This window comes from Phaenicophaeus curvirostris, chromosome 1, assembly GCF_032191515.1.
Source record: "Phaenicophaeus curvirostris isolate KB17595 chromosome 1, BPBGC_Pcur_1.0, whole genome shotgun sequence".
Lineage (NCBI taxonomy): Eukaryota > Metazoa > Chordata > Aves > Cuculiformes > Cuculidae > Phaenicophaeus > Phaenicophaeus curvirostris.
In genome coordinates, this window is record NC_091392.1 from 12,330,342 (window position 1) to 12,356,869 (window position 26,528).

At 38.7% G+C, this 26,528-nt stretch overlaps 1 protein-coding gene across 16 annotated transcripts in view; it reads left to right on the forward strand.

Annotated features, from left to right (window-relative positions):
- The window catches only part of MAGI2 (membrane associated guanylate kinase, WW and PDZ domain containing 2), a 741,259-nt gene that overhangs the window by 423,052 nt on the left and 291,679 nt on the right, over nt 1-26,528 (forward strand). For all 16 annotated transcript variants that reach the window (XM_069878960.1, XM_069877803.1, XM_069878147.1 and 13 more), the window contains one exon: nt 16,317-16,436. In XM_069878960.1, coding sequence (XP_069735061.1) covers nt 16,317-16,436 — 120 coding nt within the window. The remainder of the gene's footprint in view (nt 1-16,316; nt 16,437-26,528) is intronic.

A 26,528-nucleotide genomic window follows, 5' to 3' on the forward strand; every position in this document is an offset into this window, starting at 1 on the left:
GTTCCATTCCTCTCTGTGGTAAACTATTATTATAAAGTGGGAATTAAAGTTTAAATTTAGTCTGGCAACCTGGCAGAGAAGTTACGTGATGTGAAGGTTACACCATGTGAGCTGGTTCAACAGCTGTGTATAAAGAAATCCTACTATGTGGCAAACCTGAAGCTTGTTGGTAACTGAGGAGAGAAGTCACTTCCCAAGGCATAGATGACTCCCACCTTCTGCTGAGCATGGTGTCCCAAGAGTCGATGCTTGCATTGTTGATGTGTTGCTGTTCCACTAAAGACTGCAGCAGTGCCTCGTCCTTCCAAAACTCCTTGTGATTCTCCCATGGTGAAATAATGAGAACAGCAGTATTAGCTGAGGTTTGACAAGTCTGCATACAGCAGTGTATCCTGACTAGTACTGAGTGAGCACAGCAGTATTCATGTTCAAACAGCTTAGTGGCAAATGTTGTGTGCAGCAAAAACACAAGGAAGGAGCCCAAGCCAAAATAAACTGCCTGGCTTCCTGTTTCCCATCACAACACCAGTGGTAGCGAGTCAACCCTGGAGTGTTATAGCAGGGACACCCTCATTTCCTAGGAAGATGGTGAAAAGTTATCTCAAAGGAGACAACTTTCCTCCATGCATTCTTCAAGATAAAAACAATTCATTTCATTTTTATTTTTTGTTCTGCTGGATTTTCATCATTAATTTTTGTGAGAATATTTCAACTACATTTATGCAGTATGTCCAGACATTAATGATCTTTCTGATTTCAATGAAGTAAATTTTTATTTTGACTAAGTAAAAATTAAGCCAAAATAAATCTTTTAAAATTAATTCTAAGTAATGAGCTAGCATTCCTTGGGGTTTGATGGAGATATATCTTTAGGTTGTACTGTCTTACTTCCACTTACAACACTGAAAATGAGGTTTCTGCGTCAGTTTCTCTGAAGGGAGGAAATACTCAGTTGGTATGTAAATGGCACACATATGTGACTTATTTTTCGTGACACAGAGAGCTCTCAATTTGGTTGATACAGCACTCTATATTGATGCTTTTCATGTAGTTCTTATTTATTAATGTTTGGGCCCAATCATACTCTCATTTCAGTTAACTGCGGTTTTGCTGTTGATTGCAGGACTAGAAAGGAGAGGACTATTATTGTTCACTTGTTATGTTTAGGGAAGCCAGTTCCAAATTATTAGTTATCAAATTACCAATTGTAAAGCATTTTCTCCAGTGCCTCCTGTATTATCTAGATGCAAAACTACAGTTTGGTGGATTAAAAAAAAAAGCAGCAGGAGAGAGGCAGTATGGCACAGCTGTTGAAATCACCTCTCAATTTTGTATAACCACATTTGTATAGCAGTTTGAAATGCAGTTAATCTAATTAATTTAGTCTTCAGAAGTGATTTAAAATGAATTTTTGCTTTTCTACTAAAAGAGTGAGATCATTTACATGGTCAGATGCAGCTTATGTTCTCTTGGTCTTTAACCCTTCTCAGATGTTCATTGTTGATCTAGCAGCCAACCTGTAACATTAACCATATATCAACATATAGTTCTTGAGTGAAGTAATGAACATAAGAGAAAATGTGCTACGTTCTACCCAAGGCCAAAAAAAGCAGTGAACATCCCTTCCTGTGGGTAAATTCAAAAGTACCTGACTGTTAGGACATTTTGTGTTATTATGTCAATTCTTATCCTAGTAAGAATTTACTTACAGATTTTAGATGCTAATTTATATTCTTCTCCTTATTGTTGTTATCCTATTTACATGCTTTGATTCAGATTCTCATTCTGTTCATAGGCAAAACTTCAAGTGAGCTACTATCAAGTGTACTGGTAACAAATTCTACTTGTTGCATTGGGAACTGACTGGAATTCGTCAGGTTTGTCAGAAGTGTGGTTATCATTTGAGAATAAAGAAGTGTGTTTGTGAAACCGTCAGTGGATACTAGTTATTCCTTTGAAGATCTTAAAATTAGGATGGAACAACCGAGTAGTTTTGCCTTAGTAAAGAAAAGTACAACAAAATCAAATCTACAAAAATGGAACTTCCCTTTTTTCTTTTTTTTCTCTTCACCTCTTGACCCCTGGAGAACAGGCCTTATGAGGAATGGCTGAGGGAGCTGGGGTTGTTTAGCCTGGGGAAGAGGAGGCTGAGGGGAGACCTCATTGCCCTCTACAACTACCTAAAAGGAAGTTGTGGAGAGGAGGGAGCTGGCCTCTTCTCGCAAGTGACAGGGGACAGAAAGAGAGGGAACGGCCTCAAGCTCCGCCAAGGGAGGTTTAGGCTGGACGTTAGGAAAAAGTTTTTCACAGAAAGGGTCATTGGGCACTGGAACAGGCTGCCCAGGGAGGTGGTTGAGTCACCTTCCCTGGAGGTGTTTAAGGCACGGGTGGACAAGGTGCTGAGGGGCATGGTTTAGTGTTTGATAGGAATGGTTGGATTTGATGATCTAGTGGGTCTTTTCCAGTCTGGTGATTCTATGATTCTACGACTCCTCACAAGGTCAAGGAACCTTGTCTAAGACAACTGGGAGAGTGACTAAAGAAACTCAAGCACAAGTAACAAAGGAAAATTTTCCTAATATTACTGTCAACATTTCAATGAAAGTACACATAATGAAATAAGCAAACAAGCTTAAGTGGAAGCTATGGAATGAGTTTACAAGGATGTAGGAATCAGCACTTCTCCATTTTCTCTCCTAGACTATTTGCGCTTCTAAATGTGGATTCTCACTCTAATATATGGAATCTATGTGCACTTCTGAAACATTACTAGTGAAAATTATACTAATTTTCTCCTCTAGACAATTCAGGGAGGAAAATCAGAGTGTCTTAGCATTGTTTAAATCAGTTGTGTAAAGTAGGATCATGCAGACATAGATATGTTAATTTAACAGAGTTTTTCCCAAGCTGTAGATATCCTCTAAAAGTCTGTGACACTGTGTTAGAAAATAACACCATAATCCCGTCATGTCACCTGAATTTCAATTCTCCATGTATGGGAATAAGAATATATGATTTTCTTAGCCAAGGCATGGAGGACTAGCTGTAGTTGTTGTCAGAAATTGTGTTTCACTAAAGATGAATCTAAACTCATACAACTAGGTATTATAGTTCTTTGTTATTCTCTTACCCAGAGAAACCAAGAAGCTTGCAACTGTCTGAAGAGATCACAAGAAAAGGGATGAGACTAAAAGGATAATCCCCCCAAAACAGTGATTTAAGTCTTCTAGGATTAACAGGAATAATGAGGATAAGAACACATAGTTAAAATACAAAGATAATGCTGTATTTGTTTCATGAAAATATTTTATCTTCAAGAGGAACTGTTCAGCTAGAGAGACTGACCACTACTCAGATAACTAGAGGCTAGGCTGGTGTGCAGATGTCTAGAACTGTAGTGTCTGAACATAAGCCGTAATTCAACACAACATATATTTGACGTAAGAGAGTGAACTATTTATCAGGCAATCTATGTATGTCACATGCACCACTTTCAGTAAATTAAAAAGTTATAAATTCATCACAGATGTTATCACTACTTAGTGCAGTGCCAGTTCTACATACTGGAGTGAAGGGGCCACTGTATTCAATGGTATCTTGTGCCAGAACAAAAGTTTCACATTAGGATTTGTATTAGAGAGATGATTAGTGTGAAAAGGCAATAGCAATACTGTATGTAGCTATACAGTTGTCATGAACAGGACTTTGAAGAAGCAGAAATGCTAAGATGCTTGAAAGAAAAGGTGAAATTATAAAATGAGGAATATTCATATTCTCTGATAGCTGGGGAGCTAGACTTATTGACCCAGCCTCCTCAGGGAATTCAGTTTTCTGGTACTAATTATTAGAGCTACCGACTCTTGAATGGTAATTAATTACATCCATAAAAATAAAAGTAGTATAATTAGATATCTTTCAATTTGATATAGGTACTTCTAATTTGCTCTGTTATCATCAGTAGCCAGTATCCATTTAGAGCTAGAAGTGGAATTAACTCATCACTAGTGACTACTGAATTGAGTGTAGCAAAGTTGATTGTTACAGCTCATCATACCAGAAATGAAGCCTCACTGTACCTGAAAAGCAGCAATTTTAATTAGCCAAATAGAGAAACACTTGCCACTCATCAACAAATTCTCTTTCAGTGCTACCAAAGGCAAGAAGAATATCAAGGTCATGCCTGGTGCTGAAATCTTTCAGGTTGCTCTAAGCCCTTCTTTATTCAGACATAACCTTCCACATAACACTTATGTTCCTCCAGAATAAGGAAATTGTCCATCAGTTTGAGTATGCAGTCTTCATGAAATGACCTTCACCAGTGGTATAGTTTCACCTCAGAAATAATTCCTGTAGGAGATAAGAATAGCAGTGGGCTTTCTAGCATTGAGAATTACGTGACATTTATTTCCTCACCTTCACTGTATTTTACTCCTTTGAAGTTAAATCTAAGCTTATATTTTTCTATCTTCAGAAGAAGAATGAACAAGTTTTTTTTACATTTCTTTTTTAAAACCTGAAGATAGTCACAATATCTAAATCTGCAGCAGGCAGGCACTTTTAAGTCTGTGAATATCCTGTAAAGTAATAACTCTTATATAAATAATTTATTCAATTTGTTACTGAGGAATTATTTTTTTATTAATGTGAGTTAAGCTGCAAGTATTTTTTTTCCTAAAAACAGAGGGGAAGAAATCTGTTTCAAATAGTGTTTTTTTTAATGGGGAGTCATGTTTTTAGGGAAAATAATTTCATATAGAAACTAAGATGATAGTTTCAAAATAATAATTTCTTTTCTGAATAACAGTATAAGTGCTCCATGATGCATTCATTTATCTGAAAGAGGGAGAATACATTTTTCTCTCCCACTGTTTTAAAATGGAATTTTTAAAACAGAAAAATAAAACATTTCCTTGGAATTTGCTGCATAAGTTCCTACTTCAATCAAAACTTTATTCCCTTTGAGAAACAGTGGATGAAGAAGAGCAACAGAAAAGTTTTTACCAAATACTCCATATCACTATTGCATATATCCTGCTGTTTGTAGGATATGTAGGCTTTTTGTAGTGGAAAGTAAAAGAAAAGAATAAGATGCCTTCTCTTATTCTAGAAGCAGACATGAAAACATGCACTTGCTCTGCCAGTGTGCCTGAGAGGTACAGCGTTCAATCGCCTGTAACCTTCACATGAGAAATGTGCTTCTACACGGACAGAGCAGCGCTGCCGTGGGAAGCAGTCTCTCAGCATGACTTCTCCTTCTGCTCAAAGCCTTCCTGCAGCATGTGGTGGCATCTCGCAATAAGAAATCCTGTCTAGCACTGGTAAGATCCCTACCGAGGGAATACAATTCCCTGTGTCTCAGGTCAGCCTTTACTCTACTGTCTGGATAGCAGTTGGCCAGCAGGGATTTCTGCTGTGAATCTGCTGGTGGTGGTGTGCGTAGTATTGCACAGCCACTCATTCATTTCTTTGAATTGTTTTCATTAAAAATTAATGAAACTGTATCCGCTATTACCTGTGAGCATTTTTGTCACCAGACCAAGGTCTAGTGCTGAATGGTCTATCTGCTGAATGGTGCAGCGATCTGGCTGTATATATCAACTTTTGGAGTGAAAGCCAAGGAATAAAACCATCAAAACAATCTATGAACTGGAAGATAGAAGAAAATCCAAGTAACATGTAACTCTCTTCTACCATTCAGAAAACATTCGTTGTAATTTTCCAAGTACTTTTTGATTCAGAAGAGATTGATTCTTGCTTCTGTGCCTTGTTGGATAGATACCGTTCAGAGGTGCAGAAGAACATAACTATGAAGACTACAGAGGGAGAATTTTAGACTTGTGTTTGAGGATTGCCTTGTTTTAAATATGGGGTGGAGGGGCTTGGAAGCGTGTCATTTGTATATATTACCTAGGTTCCCTGTTTTAAGAGTAAGCTCCCCTTATTTTCCTGTACATCATTTACCCTAGTCAGTAAATAACCTCCAAAATCCTGTCATTGTGTCACACTATTGATTCATTAATTGATTGATTTGCATTATCAACATTAAATTCCAAAACAGCTGAAGTGAGTTTCACTTAAGAATACATCTCTGGATGATTTCTATGGTCGCTTATCCCACAGTCCTTCTTTTAATGCCTCTCAAAGGAAGACTATATGTAGAAAATCCATTTATAAATATTTTCAAAGATTTAGTAGCAACAGCTAACAACTTCACAAATCCTTTTAAAAGATACTCCCTAAGTTTGAGTAAAATATATGAAGTGAATATTTTTCCAGTTTAAAAGTTGTTACTGCAGCATTGCAGAATCTTTCGAAGTACGGTCTGTATATGATTGAAGCAAGCTCTTCAGTTCTCTGTAGTCACATGTACAAGCTGCCTAACAGAAGTCATCCACAAGAATTTATTCTTAATTTTCGTAAAATCCACTGATGCAAAAGGAGGTTCTGTTGTTAACAGCAGAAGTGTTGTCCCTTATTCCAGGTAAAGTGTGTTTCCAGGATTTCTGAAAGTATGTTAATACGCAGTATAAATAGCTTTTTTGACATCATGGTAGAACAAGATATCCTAAATCTCAATATTTCCATTGGTGCTCCAAAGAGTTGGTTCATCAGCAGGAATAATAGAATTGCTAACACCAGGCAAAAAATCAGTTTCCACTGCTAACTGTTTAGGAGATCTACCCAGGCCCACAGACTACTATGCAAGTAGTTCTTTAACTACATCATCTGTCATCTTGAAGAGCTGCAAAAAGTCAGACATTTCCCAGAAAAGGCTTTGTTCTTCCAAGGATCTTAAGAAACCATGTTTTAATTAAGCTTTTCCAATAGTAGAAAGCATTTTGCATTTAATTAGGTGTACCTTTATTTTATTAGTAACATCAAAAGTCTCTGTCCAGATCTCATTAGCAGAATACTTACAAATCTAAAGGAATATATGGAAACATAGATATTCATGCATACATGATTCTGTCATTGAAATGCCCTAATGCATGGCTGAATTCTTCAGATGGTTCTCTTGTGTAGATCTATGCACTTCTATTTAAAAATGTGTTGTTTATAGTTGTAATTAAGTTTTATGGGGGAGTAAAAAACTGTGCAATGGGAATCAAAGCCTAAGTTCCAAGTGAGGTAAAGATTTATCATTATCTTTCACTTTATGTCTTTACCTGAAGGAGTGGAAATCCATTAAAGCACAACACAATGTCAAAAGCATGTACAAAAAATAATCTTAGACTTTGTTAGCCCTATAAGTTCCTAATTAACTAAAATAAAACCCCTGACATCCTAACAGCACAACCTACCAGATATTTATCATCAGGTTTTCAAATTTCCATTCTCAGATATTTCTTCGGAGAAGTTCACTTGTTTCCTATCTGTTTGGCAAGCTGATACCATGTTCTAGTTTTATAAGTGTGAAAGATATTGGGACATATTGTAGTTTGCTAAGACAGTAATATGTTTTATGAAGACAATCCCAGTGTCTTGTAAGCTTCATGGTTGGTACTTTAAAAAAACATTTGAAACAATGATGTGGAATACAGAATGATACCTAAGGGAGTTTCCTTCTTTTCATCTTTTCACATTTTGAGCACTGAAAATCAGATTCCTTCAGCACTTGGTTAATCTGTATATAGCCTGCATCTCCAAATGCCGGAATACCCATAATTTCCCAATTTGGAATTTTCCAGGAATTATGTAGAATGTATTTTAAATGTTTATTGTATCTGCATTAGCAACAGCTTTTGCAACCATTTTTACAAGTATCTTCTCCAATATTCTATGCCTAACTTGACACAAAGTATTCACACTCCACTGTTATTAGTTTGTATTTCTGAGGTCTATTGTTAGCATTTTAAAAGATACTCTTGGCAAAGATAATTTTTGCTCAAATGCTGTGCTGGCAGTGTAGCTTGTATAGCCATGCTTAATGCTGGGCTGGAATTGTTCTTAAAAGAAAGTACTCTGCAGACCGAATGAGGAATTCATCAACAGCAGAAAAGTGACCCAATTCATGCCGTAATTACCAGTTTGCTACATATGTCGAAGGAACACCCAGTAGTGCCTGTCACAGGATAGCTGCAGGAAGGTGCAATGGTCAAATTCTCACATGGTGTAATGGGCAGCTCTGGCAGCACAGTTTATTTTAAAGAAACTTCTTCAGGTATCTGTCTCAGCCTGCAGCTCTAGTGCTGTGTTTCTCCTTTGGATGCCTTGCTGGTTCCAGTGGTCATCTCATAATTAACCAAATAAATAAACAAATAAAGAACCAGCAGTCCTCAGCTAGAGTTACTGTCGTTCCCATCTCCTTATTATACTTTGCTGTTGAGCTCCAATATGACTTAATTTTTAAAATGCATAAACTATCCTTGGGCTGGTTTTATGTGCTTTGTAGTGTGTGTCACATTGCACAAAGCGAAAAGAACAAATAGAAAACCCAGGCTGTGTTTAATCAAAAGCTACTAAATGCATATTCAATCTACAAAAAAAGTATTTGAAAGGACAAATAGATCTTAAGTATAATAATCCTGATGACCACCAGGTAGGAGCTGATGTAGTCTACCTAATGCATATGTCTCAAGTTCAGAAAAAGTGGAAAATCTAAAGAACCACAGGCTGAATGCATATTCTTTCCAGAAAGGACATTCTTATCTGTAACTACATGTATTGTAGATCTGAAATCCAGGAAGTTACTGCCTCTGTTTTACATGATAAAATACAAAATAAATTTGTATTTTGTACCGGAAAACTTCCTTTTAAATTACATTAATTGAACAAACCAAAGTAAAACCATTAGTCCTATGATAAAGTATGCCTAAATGCTTTTCCTTTTCTACTAAAACCCAGTCAGAAAATCCCAGAGAATGTAAAATGACAATATTTCTTCCAAATAGTGTCTAATTTTTCTCTGTGTGCTGTTAACATTGCAAATAACGCTGCTGTCTCACAACACAGCAACTGCTAAATGCCTGGCTTAGCCTTACTCTAGAGCTTTTAGCACATTGGCTAGTGCTGTTTGCATTGATTAACCTGGAGATTGTCTTCAGGATCACATTTGCCAACAATCTGCTTATTAATGTAGTTTAGAACTATTACCCCTGAAAAACATTTTCAGGAACCTGGAATTCATTCATTTGCTTCTGCAATTATTTTTATAGGAATGCATCAAAGGAATTGCTGGTATTGCACACTCAGAATTAGGTAAAAAGCTTTTCCTCTTCATGACCCTGGGCAAAAAGGGGCTTACGCCATTAAGTTTTATGTTGTTTCTATGAGAAGTACCATGAACACTCGAAGCTTCCTGCTTTGTAGTAAATCTAAAATCACTTCACCTGAAAATTATATTTATTATTCTCTTCAGCTGGGAATTCAGTAGATCAAGAGGAATGTGGTGTTTCTCTGCTTAATGCAGTTAACAATGTGACAAGGTAGGTATAGTTTCCCATACATTCCAGTTCCTCACAGTAACAGTGTCCCAGAGTAATTTGGTAAACAAACGAAAAAGCTAATTAAACTGTTGGATTTTTCTAAAGCAGACTGTATAGAAGGTCGTACCAAGGGCTCAGCTGAAGTTTATTAAAGATTAGCAGTCTGTTTCTGCAGGAGGGATCCCTCCAGCTACTGTGATGTATGACAGCCTGGAGTACTGCTTACCACAACAAGCTGTTGTACAGAGCAGAATTACCGAATGGATTTTGCACAGAATGTCTAATAAAAGGGCTTTATAGATAAAGATTTTTTTTCTCTTTATGTTTTGTTATATTTGGAACAAATAAGTATAATAAGGCTCTATTTGCTTCCATACATTTGGAAAATTAATCTAGGAGTAGATAATTATGCAAAAAAAGGGATAGGTTATTTTTGTGCCTTTCATTTACACTGTAAATCCTTGTGGCAAAGACACACTTTTGCTTTTGTATTTATCTCATGCAATAAGAACCAGTTTGTGAATCCTGATGCAAATCAGCTAAATCGCTGTGAAGATGTTTGGATAGCAAGGAGATGTGCAATGTTTGCCCTTAACTTGCAATTAAAAGATGTCATAATATAAATACTTATGTCTATAAGCTCAGAGCACTGAAACCTGTGCACAAAGTCTGTGAGTAGGTATTCAACCACGCAGTGTCTAAGGCCTTTACTTCTACCTCCTAACTGTCACAGAGACTATACAGGAACACTACTTGTGCGATATTATCCTTGTAATGCTGCCAAAGGCTGTAAAATACAGATTATTTACTGTGAAAGGATGAAGTGTTCTTGAAAATATGTCTATGGTACTGAGCACAGAACACCTTTCTGGGTCTTCCCTGTCATAGTTCTGGGATTTTTAACTAACATTCATCTTCCTATGCTGACATAGAAATAAATTTGCCTCTTTCCTGTCATGTATAACTACATGGAGTTAGCAATAAAATAAATACTTAGAAAGCAACTTCCCTGCTCTTGAAAGTAGCAGAGCTGGACAGTCTGTGAAGACTCAGTGCTTCTAAGAAGTAGAAATATTTTCAAAGTCAAACCGAGTACTTTGCTCCCAGATAAGCACTAATATGTTATAATTATGTACTTGGATGCTCTCCTACCTGTACAAACTGGTGTGGAGCTTTCTCTGGAGTTCTTCTAGAGTTAATAATTCTATTTTTTTTACTAATAATAGGAATCTAGACAGAACACTACATGAACTGACCATTTTTCCAATCGGCAGTAGTGGTCAACATAAAACTTCAATGTTAAATGCTCATATAAGCAATATTTTAAAAATAGTTTATTGCTATTAAATTAACACACTCCTTTTCTTATTCATTGTAAAGATATCTTAGGTGTCTAAATTTCTACTCTCAGTTGCCTTATATAAAAAATGCTCTTTCAAAGGCTATTTATGTAAACAGCACCTAATCCTCTCCAGAAACAAAGCACCATCAGATAAATTGACATTGAGCATGGAAAGCCTGGACTGATTTACAGTGAATCACCATGTTTTGCAAAGGCAAAGGTTCCTGCCTGTATCTGCCACATAGCTTAAATATCTCTCAATTGTACCAACTATCCATCTTGAAGTTATAAATCCAGAAAAAGTAGTTGCTTAGTGGATGGCTTTAATATTGTTTTTGAGAACAAATCAATGAATTATGCAAGCAGCTCTCAGAAATCAAAGAAGGTCAGTATCAGTCCAGATCTGGTAGATCAAGCTCCTGTAATTTCTCAGGTATATTGTGTGACCACTCTTGCTTTTGTGGACTGGTCATGGTTACTTGCAAGCTACTTCTTTTGTGCTTTCTGTTCAATGTAAGAATAGATTGCTTTTGTCATAAATATACATAGTGCAAATATCTCTTGCTCGTTTTGATTCCTGCAAGATCTAAAAGTATCATGTTCTTTTATTATGGAATTCATAGATTATTTTTTCACACATTACCATGGTAACAAAATGGTAACTGGGTTCCTATTTACATTTCATATTAATAAAAGGCTAAATATTGTAAGCTGGAGCAAGTGTCTTCTATTAAGCATTGATGCTGTGTAACAAATGATGGTGTGTTTCTGTAAAAATGTGAAGCTTGCAATTAATCCTTTGATTTTGAATCACCATAGGTTTTATGGATGCTTCTCTATCTATATAAATGTAGGGAAAGATAAAATCTTTTAAGAACAGTAACTCTACATTAGGTTAAAAACAAGGAAAAAAAATGCTTATGGTCTATAAGATTGCCATATATAGACCTCAACATTCAGACCTTGATAGCTGTTTAAGATTCTCCAGTAACTGCTGCCAAGCCTGTAAACCTGCACATTGCAAAGCCTATGGTGCTTACAAAAGGGTACAAAGGATGGCAGAAGTATTAATAGCAGCAACTCGGTTCCTCCAGGGTGAAGGAGTAAAATAGACAATAACTATTGATTATTTCATTAGCTGCAGAATTGCTTTAACCTTTTGCAAGATCACAGGTCCTCTGGGCTGAGAGTAGAAGAGATGCAGGAGGGAAATGGGACTCAGAAAGATTTTATCAAGAGCAATAAAATTCTGATGGGGAGAGAAACTGCTGTACCTGGGGTAAGAGTCACCCTGAACATGTGCAACTAGTAATCATGGTTTGCTTTTTTCTTCATTTTTTGAAGGAAGTGAGTATTTGACGTTTTATAGGAGTGCAACCCTTAGTATACAGTATGATGCAGAGTTCTTGGAGCAGACTCCCTAAGGATTATAAGAAAAGAGAGTGGAATCTTCATTGTTGCCATCTGAGTGATAGTATTATCTTCTGGCACTGTAAGAGAGACATAGAAGGTATAGGTAGAAAAGGCAAGAAATTTTCTAGAAAACCTGCTATTCCTTACCAATGTTCATTTGTGTAATTTAGCCATTTAAATTCAACTTTCAGGAGAAAGGATCTCTTGTATCCATGCTGGGATATCTAGTGAAACGATCAGCTGCAGGAGAAATGGAGAAAGGAAAACATACTGTAGAATTACCAGGAACTATTTAGTCGCCTAGGAAAATCAGTCAGAAACTGAGTTTCGGGGGTCTAAATTAAAACCTGCTGTGTACAGTAGCACACTGGCATTTCTTAAGTGGAGTTCTGGGTCTCCATTAGCTTCACCTTGAAGGAAAATAGGAACTATTTGAAATCTTTGAGTGTTATAGAACAGGATAATGGTTACATCAGCAGCTCTGAACACAGAGCATCTCTTGGCTACCTTACACATGGGGACAGAGGATGAGCAATTTGACCAGAGAAGAGACAGGCTAGAGTTAAGCTGTGTGTTAAGGACACAGAATTAACCTATAATTGCACCATGCATTTAATTTCAAATAGGGGAAGCAGAATTGACTGAATATTCGATTCATAGTGCAAGGTGTATCAAACATTATCATGGTGTCATCGGCAAACTTGCTGAGAGTACAAATGATGACATCAAGCTGGGTAGCGCAGGTGTCATGCCAGAAGGACAGGATGTCATCCAGAGAGACCTGGACTAGCTGGAGAAGTGGGTCTATGTGAACCTCATGAGCTTCAACAAGGCCAAGTGCAAGATCCTACAGCTGGGTCAGGGCAATCTGTGGTTTCAATGCAGGATGTGAGATGACATGATTGAAAGCAGCCCCGCAGAGAAGGACTTGGGGGTGGTGGTTGATGAGAAGCTTGACATGAGTTGGCAATGTTCACTTGCAACCCAGAAAGCCGACCATATCCTGGGCTGCATCAAAAGAAGCGTGGCCAGCAGGTCGCAGGAGATTGATTCTGCCCCTCTGTTCCACTCTTGTGAGACCCCATCTGGAATACTGTGTCCAGTTCTGAAATCACCAACATAAAAAAGAATACGGAATTGTTAAAATGGGTCCAGAGGAGGGCCATGAAGATGATCAGAGGGCTGGAACACCTCTGCTATGAGAATGGGCTGAGGGAGTTGGAGTTGTTCAGCCCAGAGAAAAGAAGGCTACGAGGAGCTGTAGTAACAACCTTCCAGCACCCAAAGGGAGCCTACAAAAAAGCTGGGGAGGGACTTTTTACATGTGCCTGTAGTGCTAGGACAAGGAGGAATGTCTTTAGATCGGAATGGGAAGAGTTTAGATTAGACATTAGGAAGAAATTCTTCACAGTGAGAGTGGTGAGAAAGTGGAACACGTTGCTCAGGGAAGTTGTGGATGCCCCCTCCGTGGAAGTGTCCAAGAGCAGGCTGATGGGGCCTTGAGCAGCCTCATCTGGTGGGAGATGTCCCTGCGCATGGAGGTCAGGGATGGATCTAGATGTTCTATAAGGTCCCTTCCAACCAAAACCACTCTATGATTCTATGATCATATATATACCATATCTGAAAGAACATGACTAAGTCACATAAGGGCAGGAAGATCAGGTCTCTAGCTTCCAATTTAAGAGGGGGATTTGGAATCTGAAATTTAGCCCATTACTCTTTCTAGGCAAGTTGATTAGAGACCATGACCAAAATAAAAAAAAAACAAGGATAACCGAGTCTCTTATCGGATCTCCTGTGAGACTTTGCAGTCATCCCTGCTGAATATGACTGCTGAGAATCCACATGTTTGAAACAAATTGCGGTGTATTAACACAATATCATGGAATCATTGAAAATGTAGATTGAGAGGGAGCTCAGTAGGTCATCTCGTCCAGATTTCCATTTCAATGCAGGACTTGCCTCTGCATTTTATGAAACTTGTATTTTTATCTGATTCATAAAATTCTGGTAATCCTAGTTGGGCTACATAAACACTTTTGGAGAAACAGTAAGCTACAGGTACTTATCTAATAAGCCAGTTTCTTCCCTGTGCCGTGTCTAGAAATAACATTGTCTTGATTTGCCAAAGTGTATTTTGAGGAAGATACAGTTCTTGTCAATAGGCTTCGTGTGTGAAAAATTCCTCAGGAGAGAACATGTAGATCAAACATCTGATGACTTTGCTGTTAGCAGAGCTCTCAGGAGCTCAGGGGCTTGCTGGAATCCCTGTGCTTCTGCATAGTTCTCACAAAGGGCTGGAGATGTTTGAGGAGGATGCTGCATCACCAGGGGTCAGGTACTCCATGGTGAGTGAATTCAGCATATTTTTGGACAATTCAAGTGTTTAAGGGCTTTAACCAGATCATCCCTGACACACAAAAGTCATAATTCTAATGAACCTTGAAATTCCTAGAAATTTACAGCCTAATAAGATGAGTTTTAGTTTTAAATGTTGAGATGAAAAGTCTCTATGACAAGCAATCCAGATAACATAATGCACCATTAAGTCTCTATGTCTTCACTGAGAGCAAGGAGTCTGAACAACTGGTCTGAAGGCCATTCAGTGCTTTAGTGAAGCTGAGCAAAGGCCAGTAGGAATCACTGAGAGTATGGAAGTCCCATCACTGTTACTGAAATAACCTTGTGCTTCTGATGTCCTCTTCATTGCATAGAGTCTCCATTAGATATAGCTGTAGACTGGGATTCAGTATGAGGTTAAAATAGCTGCATTTGGGGCAGTGCAAAGGATTATTTTGTGCATTTGTGAAAATGCAAGGTATATTTCATCCTTTGCATATCTGCTAGTTTCACAAGGATAGATGAGGCATCCCAAAGACCTGTGTATGGCTAGCTGAATTGGGCTTTTAGCAGGTAGGCAGCTAAATAGCTCTCTTGCTTCCATCATAGATATCTCTGTCATCTGTAATCATTTATACACATGGTAGAAGTTTAGACAATTACACTTAATTTTCATAATCTTATGAGTCTCACACAGAATGATTCAAGAGTTTCAAATGCAGATGACTAATAGACACCAAAAAGTAGATTAAATAGATTTTATGTTAGCTGACCTGAAGAGATGTCTGAATCACTATTGCATAATGTAAGAGTCAAGATACAGTGTTTAAGATGGTGGATTAAAAACTGAGGAAGAGATGTCTTTCACACACTATTATAATGTTAAACTTTGGTTCAGGAAGTGGAAGACCTGGGTTCTAGCCACTTTCCAGTGTCAACATTCTTAAATCCAAACCCTGTGATCATGATGTAATCACTACAGTATTGATAAGGAATTGATTGATTAAGATGTTTCAAACACTGAGACTGAGGAGGACCTAAAGCTCTCCCTTTTCAAAATGGAGTTTTGAAACTTCTTTAATGATTTCAGTCTGACCACAATAAACTGGGCCATTAGGAAATTAGGTCAAATTCAGATGCTTCCCTCCTAGCGTCTCAACTTCTGCTAGCTAAGCTGAGTCACTTCTCAGTGTGTATGAAATATTGTCTGTCGACATTTATGGAGTTCTGTCATCCAGATTGCAATAGAGGCAATAACTACATATAAGCACCTTTGCAGTTTGACAGCATGGTTAGCAGGTGATTTGAATCTTTCAGTCCCTTAAGCCTAAGCATTTATCAAGTCCACTTAAGGCATTGAAATAAGCAATGTGAATAGAACCCTTACAGATTTACTTACAGATTTATTATTTTGTGTACTAAATAAATGTTTGAAGCAGAGAAATTGTAGACAAGACTTTGTTTGATGCCACAGAAGAAAAACACATCAAAGATTTGTTACCTCTGGATGCCTGGTGTCACTGAGAGTCTTTCTAGTGAATGGCAATATAATACATTTCATTAGTGAGAATAAATAATATGGATCCAAAGAACATCTTAAACATGCATATCATACACCTCTGTCAGCATCAATAAATATATCTACATGGTTTTGAAAGGCATCCTCATATGGAGGATGCACTGTATAATGTGTTGTTGTAAATGTTTACTTTCTGAAATTTCTGAAAGCTTCAAAAAAATGATTCTACATTTAGGTCATGTGCTTGACAGTGTGTCTTTCATCTTATTAATAGGCACCACAAGGCCACATAAGGAGGGAGAAGTCCCTGGTGTGGACTATATCTTCATCACTGTTGAAGATTTTATGGAATTGGAGAAAAGTGGTGCACTTTTAGAAAGTGGAACATATGAAGGTAAGCACGCTTTTACTGCTAAGTCTGTCTCATGTTTCCATTATGCTTTTTTTCCTGATTTGATGGAATTGCACTGGGACATCCCATTGCAGCCCTGTCATTGCTACTGTTACCAGAAATTTGTGAAGATCCATATGGCAATTATGGAGATGTTTTCATACATAAAAGCTAAATGTAGATGGATCCAATGTGATTTTACTATATTAAACTGGTTAGGGGAAACCAGATAATACACTTACAGGAAAGAAACACTACTTCTTTGTGCCAAATACTTGATGAGGTTTTGATGAGATTTCCATAAAACTTCAGCAAACGGGTGTTTTTTTAACATAGGACAAACAAACTCTGCTACAGAAATCAGTTGTAAAGCTAACACTTTTCTGTTGCATGTGTGAGCCTGCAAATACCAATCTATATCAGAGGTGGAAACCTCATTATTTACGTAAAACAGGAAGGATGTGCTATGTCATAACTTGCAAGCTTTGTAAAGTTATTGTAAAGAACTCATTAATTTAATAATATGACAGAGGGATAGGAACTGTCCTAATGACTGTATTAGAAAATAGCAGAACAGTGCTTTTCAGGAGAACTGATGATTCACCTGATTTTAAAACTTTTACAAAACAGTTATCCTGAAAGATAAACTACTACAAATGGAAGGGCAGTTAAATGGCAGGGCATTTTAATAAAACCAGAATAATTCTATACTATTTTAAACCAGACATTTTTTAGAAATACACTAGTATTGAAGATAACTGACTAATGGGTAGATCTTTCTGCTATAATCTTCAAAATTACAGGAAACATCCTTTATATGAAAAATACAACCCATACATTTGAGAGTACCTGGGTGAGCTGAACCATTTACAAGAAACAGCCCAATATTTTTACCTTGTAGCAAAAGAAGCAATGAAGACCTTTTTGTCCTGACTTTGTCCCTGTCAAGCAAAACATCTGAAGATAAATAGGAAGCTATTTGCCCCAAAGAAAACCATTAGCTGTGTTATAAATAGCAGGAAAGAAGGTAATCCTTTCTCACCTAATCAGTACAAAGTACCCATCAGAAAGTAAATAAATTTTCATAAATAGTTCTATCAATACAGAACTTGTAACAAAGATTTCCATTAAAGAAGGTCAAATAAAGGAAAATCCATCTTTTTCTTTTCTTTTTTTCCCCACAGTCTGACACCTAATGGTAGAAGTCACCTATACATTAATACAAGTACAACACCACAGTTTTATGTTTCTAAGAGATGCATTAACTAACGAGCTTTTCCTTGAAGCATCTTTTTGTTACCTCAGGTGTTTCAAACTAACATGAAAGGAGCTTAAGTGTAGTGCAAGTCTGTCATTGCTTGACCATGTAATTTCATTAGTTTGTAGCAAGTTTGTAGAGATTGAACTGCTAGGTTAAATTAATTCACAGTGCTCTTCTGTCCCTTGAGGGATACTTTTAATACCGGCTACCAGAGCTGAGTGGACAGCAAGGTGAAATATTGGTTGTGGAAGTCTGCGTAACTCCTTAAACCAGCTGAGGACCTAGCTGAAGAGAGGTCCAAAGTCGTGACTATGCAATGTCTGTCGTGTCATTTGCTGATCACAGATGACAAGTTCACTGAAGCCAAAAAGTCAGAAACTAAATGCAAAACAAAAACTTCAAGGGACCAATTTCTGCATTAAGCCTGTCTTTGATCCCCAGGTTTCCCAACCACCAGCTAAGCATTCTGAGAAACAGTAGACAATATATTATCTATGTATTTTGGCAAACAATAGGTTATATGTTAGAAAGTAAACCTAATTTACAGATGCTGTTTTGCCTGTTCCCATACAAAGACTTTTGGACATGACCTTGCACCGCCTGTTTCCTGATTAAGTACTCCTGACTATACTACCTTCCTTGGGGAAAGATTTTTCTAATCATTCCGTCACAAGTTTTTCTGGGCACATTATGTCTGTAGTGATTAAGTTTACTGGTGATAATTACACCAACCAGAGCAAAGAAATTCCCTGACCAAGAGAAGATACTTATTGAAACTTTCCATATATCAAGCAATCTCTGTGAGCATGCCTGTTCTGAGATGAATTTCCTCTCCATACCAACATTGGTTATGAGGCCTCTGAAACAAATCAGCCTTATTTTTAATGAGTCTTAACAAAATCATTCTATATTTATGTAGTTTTCTAAAGCTTATCTGAGTCAGTCTGAGCTGATTTTCTAACTGCAGCCATTATGTACCGATTTGTCTCCCAGAAAAATGTTTTAAAGAAGGGACTTCTCATTCAGTTGAGATAAAAAGACAGACTGTATGCGAGTGTGTTGTTTACCACCACTTCTTGACTAGGAAGGTTGTTTAGATCAATTTACCTTCTGCTATATGAATTCCAAAAAGAATCAGAAACACCCAGGTAAACCAGAGGAGAAAGCGGCCAAGTGGAGGCTTACCTGACACTGAGTCTTTGCATTGTTCTTTACAGTATTTAGTACTGCTGGGAGGGTGGATATTTTCTCACAGTAATATGAGATATTTTCAAACAGTAATGAGAAAAGCAGTGAAAACAATCAGAAACCTGTTCTGGAGCAAGCTGATCATAGTTGTGATTCCAACCTGGACAGGATATCATCTAAAACTGAAATCAGTATATAGTCCTAGAAAAGTATAGGCCTATAGTGTGTTTTTTCTGAAAACTCATTTTTAGAGGGTTTTTTAGATTTTTTTTTAAGTTATAAAAGCTTCAGAATTAAAAATAAGATCATAGAATCATAGAATTGTTTGAGTTGGAAGGTATCTTAAAACCTTCTAGTTCCAATTGCCCCCTGCCATGGGAAAGGATACCTCCCACCAGACCAGGCCGCTCAAGGCTCCGTCCAACCTGCGCTTGAACAGGGCAGGGCATCCACAACTTCTTCTCCTCAGTGACAGGTGACAGGACAAGAGGGAATGGCCTCAAGCTCTGCCAGGAGAGGTTCAGGCCGGGCATCAGAAAAAAAATTTCATGGAAAGAGTCATTGGACACTGGAACAGGCTACCTAGGTTGGTGCTTGAGTCACCTTCCCTGGAGGTGTTTAAAAGAAAGGTGGATGAGGTACTGAGGGGCATGGTTTAGCGGTTGATAGGAATGGTTGGACTCGATGATCCTGGAGGTCTTTTCCAACATGGTGATTCTATTATTCTATGTAAATGTCCCTCTCCAGCTTTCTTGTAGGCTCCCTTTAGGTACTGGAAGACCACTATCAGGTCTCCTTGGAGCCTTCTCTTCTCCAGGATGAACAAACCCAAGTCATAGCAGAGGTTCTCCAACCCTCTGATCATATTTGTGGCCCTCCTCTGCACCCATTCCAACAGTTCCATATCCTTCTTATGCTGGAGTTTCAAGAACTGGACACAGTACTCCAGGTGGGGTCTCACAAGAGCGGAGTAGCAGGGGAGAATCACCTCCCTCGATGTGCGGGCCATGGTTCTTTCGATGCAGGCCAGGTTTTGGGGTTTTTTTTACATACTTCATGACCTCCTTAATACTTAGGCTTTGAATACAACTTTCTTTTGGTACCACTTTTGTCACAACTGCAAATGACTGTAGTATAGAATCATAGAATCATGGAATAACCAGATTGGAAGAGACCCACCAGATCATCGAGTCCAACCATTCCTATCAAACACTAAATCATTCCCCTTAGCACCTCGTCCAGCCGGGCCTTAAACACCTCCAGGGAAGGTGACTCAACCACCTCCCTGGGCAGCCTGTTCCAGTGCCCAGTGACCCTTTCTGTGAAAAGCTTTTTCCTAATGTCCAGCCTAAATCTCCCCTGGCAGAGCTTGAGGCCATTCCCTCTTGTCCTGTCCCCTGTCACTTGGGAGAAGAGGCCAGCACCCTCCTCTCTACAACCTCCTTTCAGGTAGTTGTAGAGAGCAATGAGGTCTCCCCTCAGCCTTCTCTTCTCCAGGCTAAACAACCCCAGCTCTCTCAGCCGTTCCTCATAAGGCCTGTTCTCCAGCCCCTTCACCAGCTTCGTTGCTCTTCTCTGGACTCGCTCCAGAGCCTCAAAATCCTTCTTGTGGTGAGGGGCCCAGAACTGAACACAGGATTCGAGGAGCGGTCTCACCAGTGCCGAGTACAGAGGGAGAATAACCTCCCTGGACCTGCTGGTCACACCGTTTCTGATCCAAGCCAAGATGCCATTGGCCTTCTTGGCCACCTGGGCACACTGCTGGCTTGTATTCAGTCGGCTGTCAACCAACACCCCCAGGTCCCTCTCCTCCAGGCAGCTTTCTAGACAGACTTCTCCTAGTCTGTAGCACTGCACAGGGTTGTTGTGCCCCAAGTGCAGGACCCGGCATTTGGCCTTGTTAAACCTCATGCCATTGGACTCAGCCCAGCGGTCCAGCCTGTTCAGATCCCTTTGCAGAGCCTCCCTACCCTACCAGCAGATCCACACTTCCACCCAGCTTAGTGTCGTCTGCAAACTTGCTAAGGGTGCACTCAATGCCTTCATCCAGGTCATTGATAGAGACATTGAACAGGGCTGGACCCAGCACTGAGCCCTGGGGAACCCCACTTGTCGCTGGCCTCCAGCTGGATTTCACACCATTTCCCACCACTCTCTGGGCCCGGCCAGCCAACCAGTTTTCCACCCAGGAGAGTGTGCGCCTGTCCAGGCCAGAGGCTGACAGTTTCCGAAGCAGAATGCTGTGAGAAACTGTGTCAAAGGCTTTACTGAAGTCCAGGAAGATACATCCACAGCCTTTCCCTCATCCAGCAGCCGAGTCACTTTGTCATAGAAGGCGATCAGGTTAGTTTGGCAAGACCTGCCTTTTGTGAACCCATGTTGACTGGGCCTGATCACCCGGTTCTCTTGCATGTGCTTCATGGTAGCACTCAGGATCACCTGCTCCATGACTTTCCCTGTAGTTCCCTGGATCCTCCCTCCAACCCTTCTTGTAGATGGGCACAACATCAGCCTCCAGTCCAGTGGGACTTCCCCAGTCTTCCAGGACTGTTGGAAGATGATGGAAAGGGGTTTGGCCAGCACATCCACCAGCTCCTTCAATACCCTTGGGTGAATCCCATCCGGCCCCATAGATTTGTGGGTGTCTAGTCGGGCTAGCAAGGCTCTGACCACCTCCTCTTGGATCATGGGAGCCTCATTTTGCTCCTCTAGCTCCTGGGTTTGTACACAGAGGGAACGACTTTCTTTACAATTAAAGACTGAGGCAAAGAAGGCATTAAGTACCTCAGCTTTTTCCTCATCCCCTGTCACTGTTTTTCCTTCTGTCACTGTCCAAAAGTATGTATTCCAAAGTGCTGAAAAAAAGCAACAGTGTGTTCTTGGTAAAAATGCTGCTAATCTTTTTTTTTACTGGTTTTGCAAATACGAAAATATTTAGTTTCAGTAGAATAAAATAGAATTACTATTTTGACCTTTTCTATTTATGCCTTTTCAAGCAACTGCTGGAAAGCCCAAGCCATCTTTATTGGTATGAATTATTTTAAATATACCTAATGGTACGTAAACAGTTGCTAGACATTTCACAGCTTACATGTGGTACAGTTCCATGGCAGTCTAGGTGGCACTATGCACAAAGAAGAGAAAGAATATAATGCTCCCTTCTACTCTCACTCAGATTGACAGTCAAAGTCACGTTAACTTCAGTAAGATTGTCACTGAGTTCTTCATTTGAATAAAATTTCAGTGAATTTCACCAATGCATTGCTATTTGGGGCAAGGAGTGTTTGCCTGAAGCACACCAAACTCATTTATTTGGAGGTCTTTGTATAATGTCACATCCAAATCCTAAAGGTTTCACTTTGTTTCTTTTTAGCAGAATTCCAATTTACCGTACTGATTACAGGAATTCTGATTTTGCCCAGAATGATAACTGTATTGGAGATAAACTGGTTTCCAATGCAAATATTGGGGGAAGGTAAAATATTCATAGATCTGCACCAGAGGAGGAAGTGTTTCTGTGCAGAGTGAAAGCCACCTGCCTCTGTTATGCAGACTAATGTAGCGCAGGAGGATGTGCCCCAGCCAAACCATTCACATTTCTTTTCCAGTTTCTGGAATTAAGTTCATAGATGGTCTTTGAATTGGCACAATATGTGCAAATCTATAAAATGCACGATATCAAAGCTATGATGAACAGACAAACCATATGTGTGTTGCCTTTTATGACTTCTCCAATAGCAGGATTGGCTTAGTATACTGTCATCTCGCTGGTATGACAAAACTTGCGTGGAGACTTCATGGATCACTGACTTTAAAAGCTCTTCCCATCTCCTTACTGGATCAGCAAGATTTCTTAGCCAATGCAGTGTATCGGTAAACTGAAAATGCACTTGAAATTTATATTGGTTAAGAATGTCAGTACTCATAAACAGAAATGTAACAGCTTCAATATTATTTCCTAAACCCAGATATGTTAAGGCACATTATTGAAGGTTATTGTAATACATTATTACGAAGTATTAGCAGTTTAAGGGTGTGAAGGTAATGGGTGCTATGGGGAGAATTGCCTTTTAAAAGTAACAAATGCAGCAGCAGAATTGTTCAGTGTATAAATACTGTAAGAAAAATAAATGTGTTTGTTGATAATCCATAAGGACAGAAATGAATTATAAATACACAGAAGCAAGAGGAATTTTAGCAATGTGGAACTTGCTAAGAAATGCAGACATAGAAAAGCTTGTTCAAAACTGTTAAAGATGTGGCAAAATTATGAAAATAAGTGAATTCAACCAGTACAACTATGAATAATGTAGTAAGTAGAACTCTCTTTTTTCCCTCAAATATTTGTTTGCTTCAGAAGAGCTCCATAACAGTTGTTTTTATAAAAGACATTCTATTTACTGTTAATATAAGAATTGTCCTTAATTTATCCCATGAGAAGCAGCCGTTTAGTTATTGTGCCATTAATTCTGTAAAAAATCCGTTTTTTATCATTTGTTTAATTGTTTGGAATTATCTCAAATTCATTCACTTGTTAAAATTCAAAGCTCACTGAAGCTATTGAAACACTTAATGTGATCATGGACTTCTCTTGGCCCCACTGAAGTCCATGGTAAAATTCCAGCTGGCTGGAGTATTATTTGGCAGAAGGCTGAATGTTAGCTGGAATTTTCTTAATATTCCAGAACTCTGCAATTATAAATTGTTTTTTTAAAAAAGTGTGAACACATCCTATCGGCAAAAGCTTAGTGTCTGTATTACTTCTTTATTTGAGGACACAAAATTTGCAGTTGCTTTATGAATAGTTTTAAGGGGTTAGCTTACATGTTTTCGATTGAGTCACCATTATGATGAGCTCCCATGGGAAAATGAATATTGGTTAAAGCTGACATCTTGCCTGTGACGTCCTAGACACTGGCACATAAGCAACATCAGGAAATGCACTGATTCTATTCATGTGGAGGGAGTTTTACATAGGCTTTCATTCCATCTCTGAAACTAAATTTAGCCTGAAATCTTCTAAACAATCTAAACTCTTCTGTTCAGCTAATGCATTTTCAAGTAACTTTTCATTTTGCTGTCTGTAATTTAAAATGTGAGTTAAGGAGTGTTCTGCATAAACAATGGAGTTTTTAATTACTGTATTGTGGTTACAATGGTTTTATAAGGTGGTGGGTTTTGTTTTCAGTAGTTTTGATTCCATTCTTCCTTATAAAAAATTGTAAGGAATTCAAAATTCCATGCACCTACTGTATGCAACAATCCCTTATGAGCAGGATACCGAGTACTCTACAGCAGACAGATACAAGGAAAATTACTCAAAATAAGTAATAAAATACTACCCTCCTAAGACCTAAACACAGTAGTTAAATACTCTGATTTAAAAGGGAAAACAAAGGAATCACGAGGGTAGATGTATAAATAAAAGAAGAAGCAGTCCTTCAAGGGCCATGTCTTTTAATAGGAGATATTGATACTATGAGATACTTTATGGTAAAGATCACATCCATGTTGCAAGTTCATCTTGAACTGTTAAATCCCATATCAATATGTTATTCACTTCTCACCACCATATTCAGAGTACAGGTAAATGTAGATACATCAACATTCAGATCAAAAAATAGGAGAAGAAATCTTAAATACAGTGAGTTCATGATCTGATTTAGTTATTTTACCTGTTCTATTATTAGTAAGATTTTATGGGCTTTGTTGTGTTTCCTCCCTTACCCTGCATCACTCGTGGATGGGAGAGATGAATCTCGTCACTAAATATGAAATGCAAAGAGCTAATGACTTTTTTCTTTAAAAATAAAGATGTATGCATAACCCTCGAAAATGTAAATACTCAGAAGCTAAAAATGTAATTGCAGTAGGTATCTCAACATATATAAGGAATCCTGCCTACATTTTTTAATGCATTTTAAGGCATAAGACATCACATTTACTTATTTTTTAAAGATTTTATTTAAGGATTTTGTCCTTTTCTCAGGGAAGTAATAAGGAAGGAGTCAGAACTGATTAAATATTATTTCCTTTTTGTATTAAAAGCAAGTGCTTTTTAAAATTATATTATTTTCATGTAAGGAGAAACTTTCATAACTTTACAGTGCCTTTCTAAACTTCCTGAAATGTAGGATTATTGCAACAGAATATATCCTTCCTCTCTGTTCTGAATTAGAGGCTGTATAAATGCTCATTACTTTAATAATTGGTATTCTTGACATATGGTCTTCTCTCTTCTACACAGCAAAGCTTACGGTTAGAGGGTTCCCTCCTCTGTGTGGGTCCTGCAGCAGGCCACCATCCTCCATAGCAGAATGGTGACACTGCAACCAAGCTGCTGGCTGGGGAAAGCTTATGGGTGCCTGAGACTGCAGGCCATATCGTTAGGCAAATATTATAATTTCAGAAAAATTGAAAACATGGTGAGTCTTGGCCTACTACAAGAATGCAAGCCATAAGAAAAGGTGACATCCAGTTGTTAGTCATGGTGTAGCATGATCATTCTCTACAACTGCCTGAAAAGTGGGTCTAGTGTTCATCTCATTTCTGAAGTAGCAAGTGATAGCATGAGAGGAAATAGCCTCAAGTTGTGCCAGGACAGCTTTAGAATGGATATTAGGGGAAAAATCTGCACTGAGAGGGTTATCAAGCATGGGAACAGGCTGCCCAGGGAAGTGGTTGAGTCACCATCTTTGGAGGCATTTAAAAGTCATGTAGATATGGTTCTTGGAGACATGGTTTAGTGGTGGACTTGGCAGTGTTAGGTTTACAGTTGGACTTGGTGATCTTAAAGGTCTTTTGCAACCTAAATGATTCTGTGATTCTATGAAAAAGCTGCACCTGGGACACTTTTGTCTGTATAGGTCAAACCCACTCCCACAGGCATCTAGGAAATAGAAGCTTATATGACTAGTTTTATGCGTTACATTAGAAAGCTGGACCATTCTCCCTTTAAACAGATAGCATCCTGATACAAACATGATGGCTTCTTCATCCTCTGCACTTCCAGACAAATCCGAGAGATCACTGGCTTATCCACAGCTTCTAACAGGGCATCTTACTGCTCACATTCCCCACGGAGCAGATGATTGTACCAAGAATGGCCATGGATACAATTCATCTGTGAGTGGGTTGAGTAGACTGGAATTGGGATGCGCTTGACTGAACTGTGATGCAGTCAGCTGCTAGACTTAACTCCCTGCCTGGTCTGCCAGACAGTTCTGCTTCCTCAGTAGAGGGTGATAGGTGGCCCGAGCAACATTTCTAACTGCCCCAGGGTGCTGGCTGATGCTTTCCCTGAGCCAATGTGCACTGCTTCTGTCAGCCAGTTCTGCCAGGCATAAGGTCAGAGACTAGTCACTGTCCCACAGGGTTTGGCAGAACCCATAATTCTGCTGGCTCGTACTGCATAGTTCAACAGAAGTGTGCATGGACATTCATCTCATTTGTGTTCTGTTGAGGTTCTGTGACTACCACAAGCAGCAACTTACTGTCAACTCAGGATTGGTTTAAATTACATCAGCTGGTAAGGAAATTTCCTAAGGAAATTAGATAGATGTGCATTCCTCAGGCACACAACACTTTTCTTTGTTCATCTGTGTTCCCAAGTTCTAGAGCAGGACCAGGTGCCACAGAGCAGATCT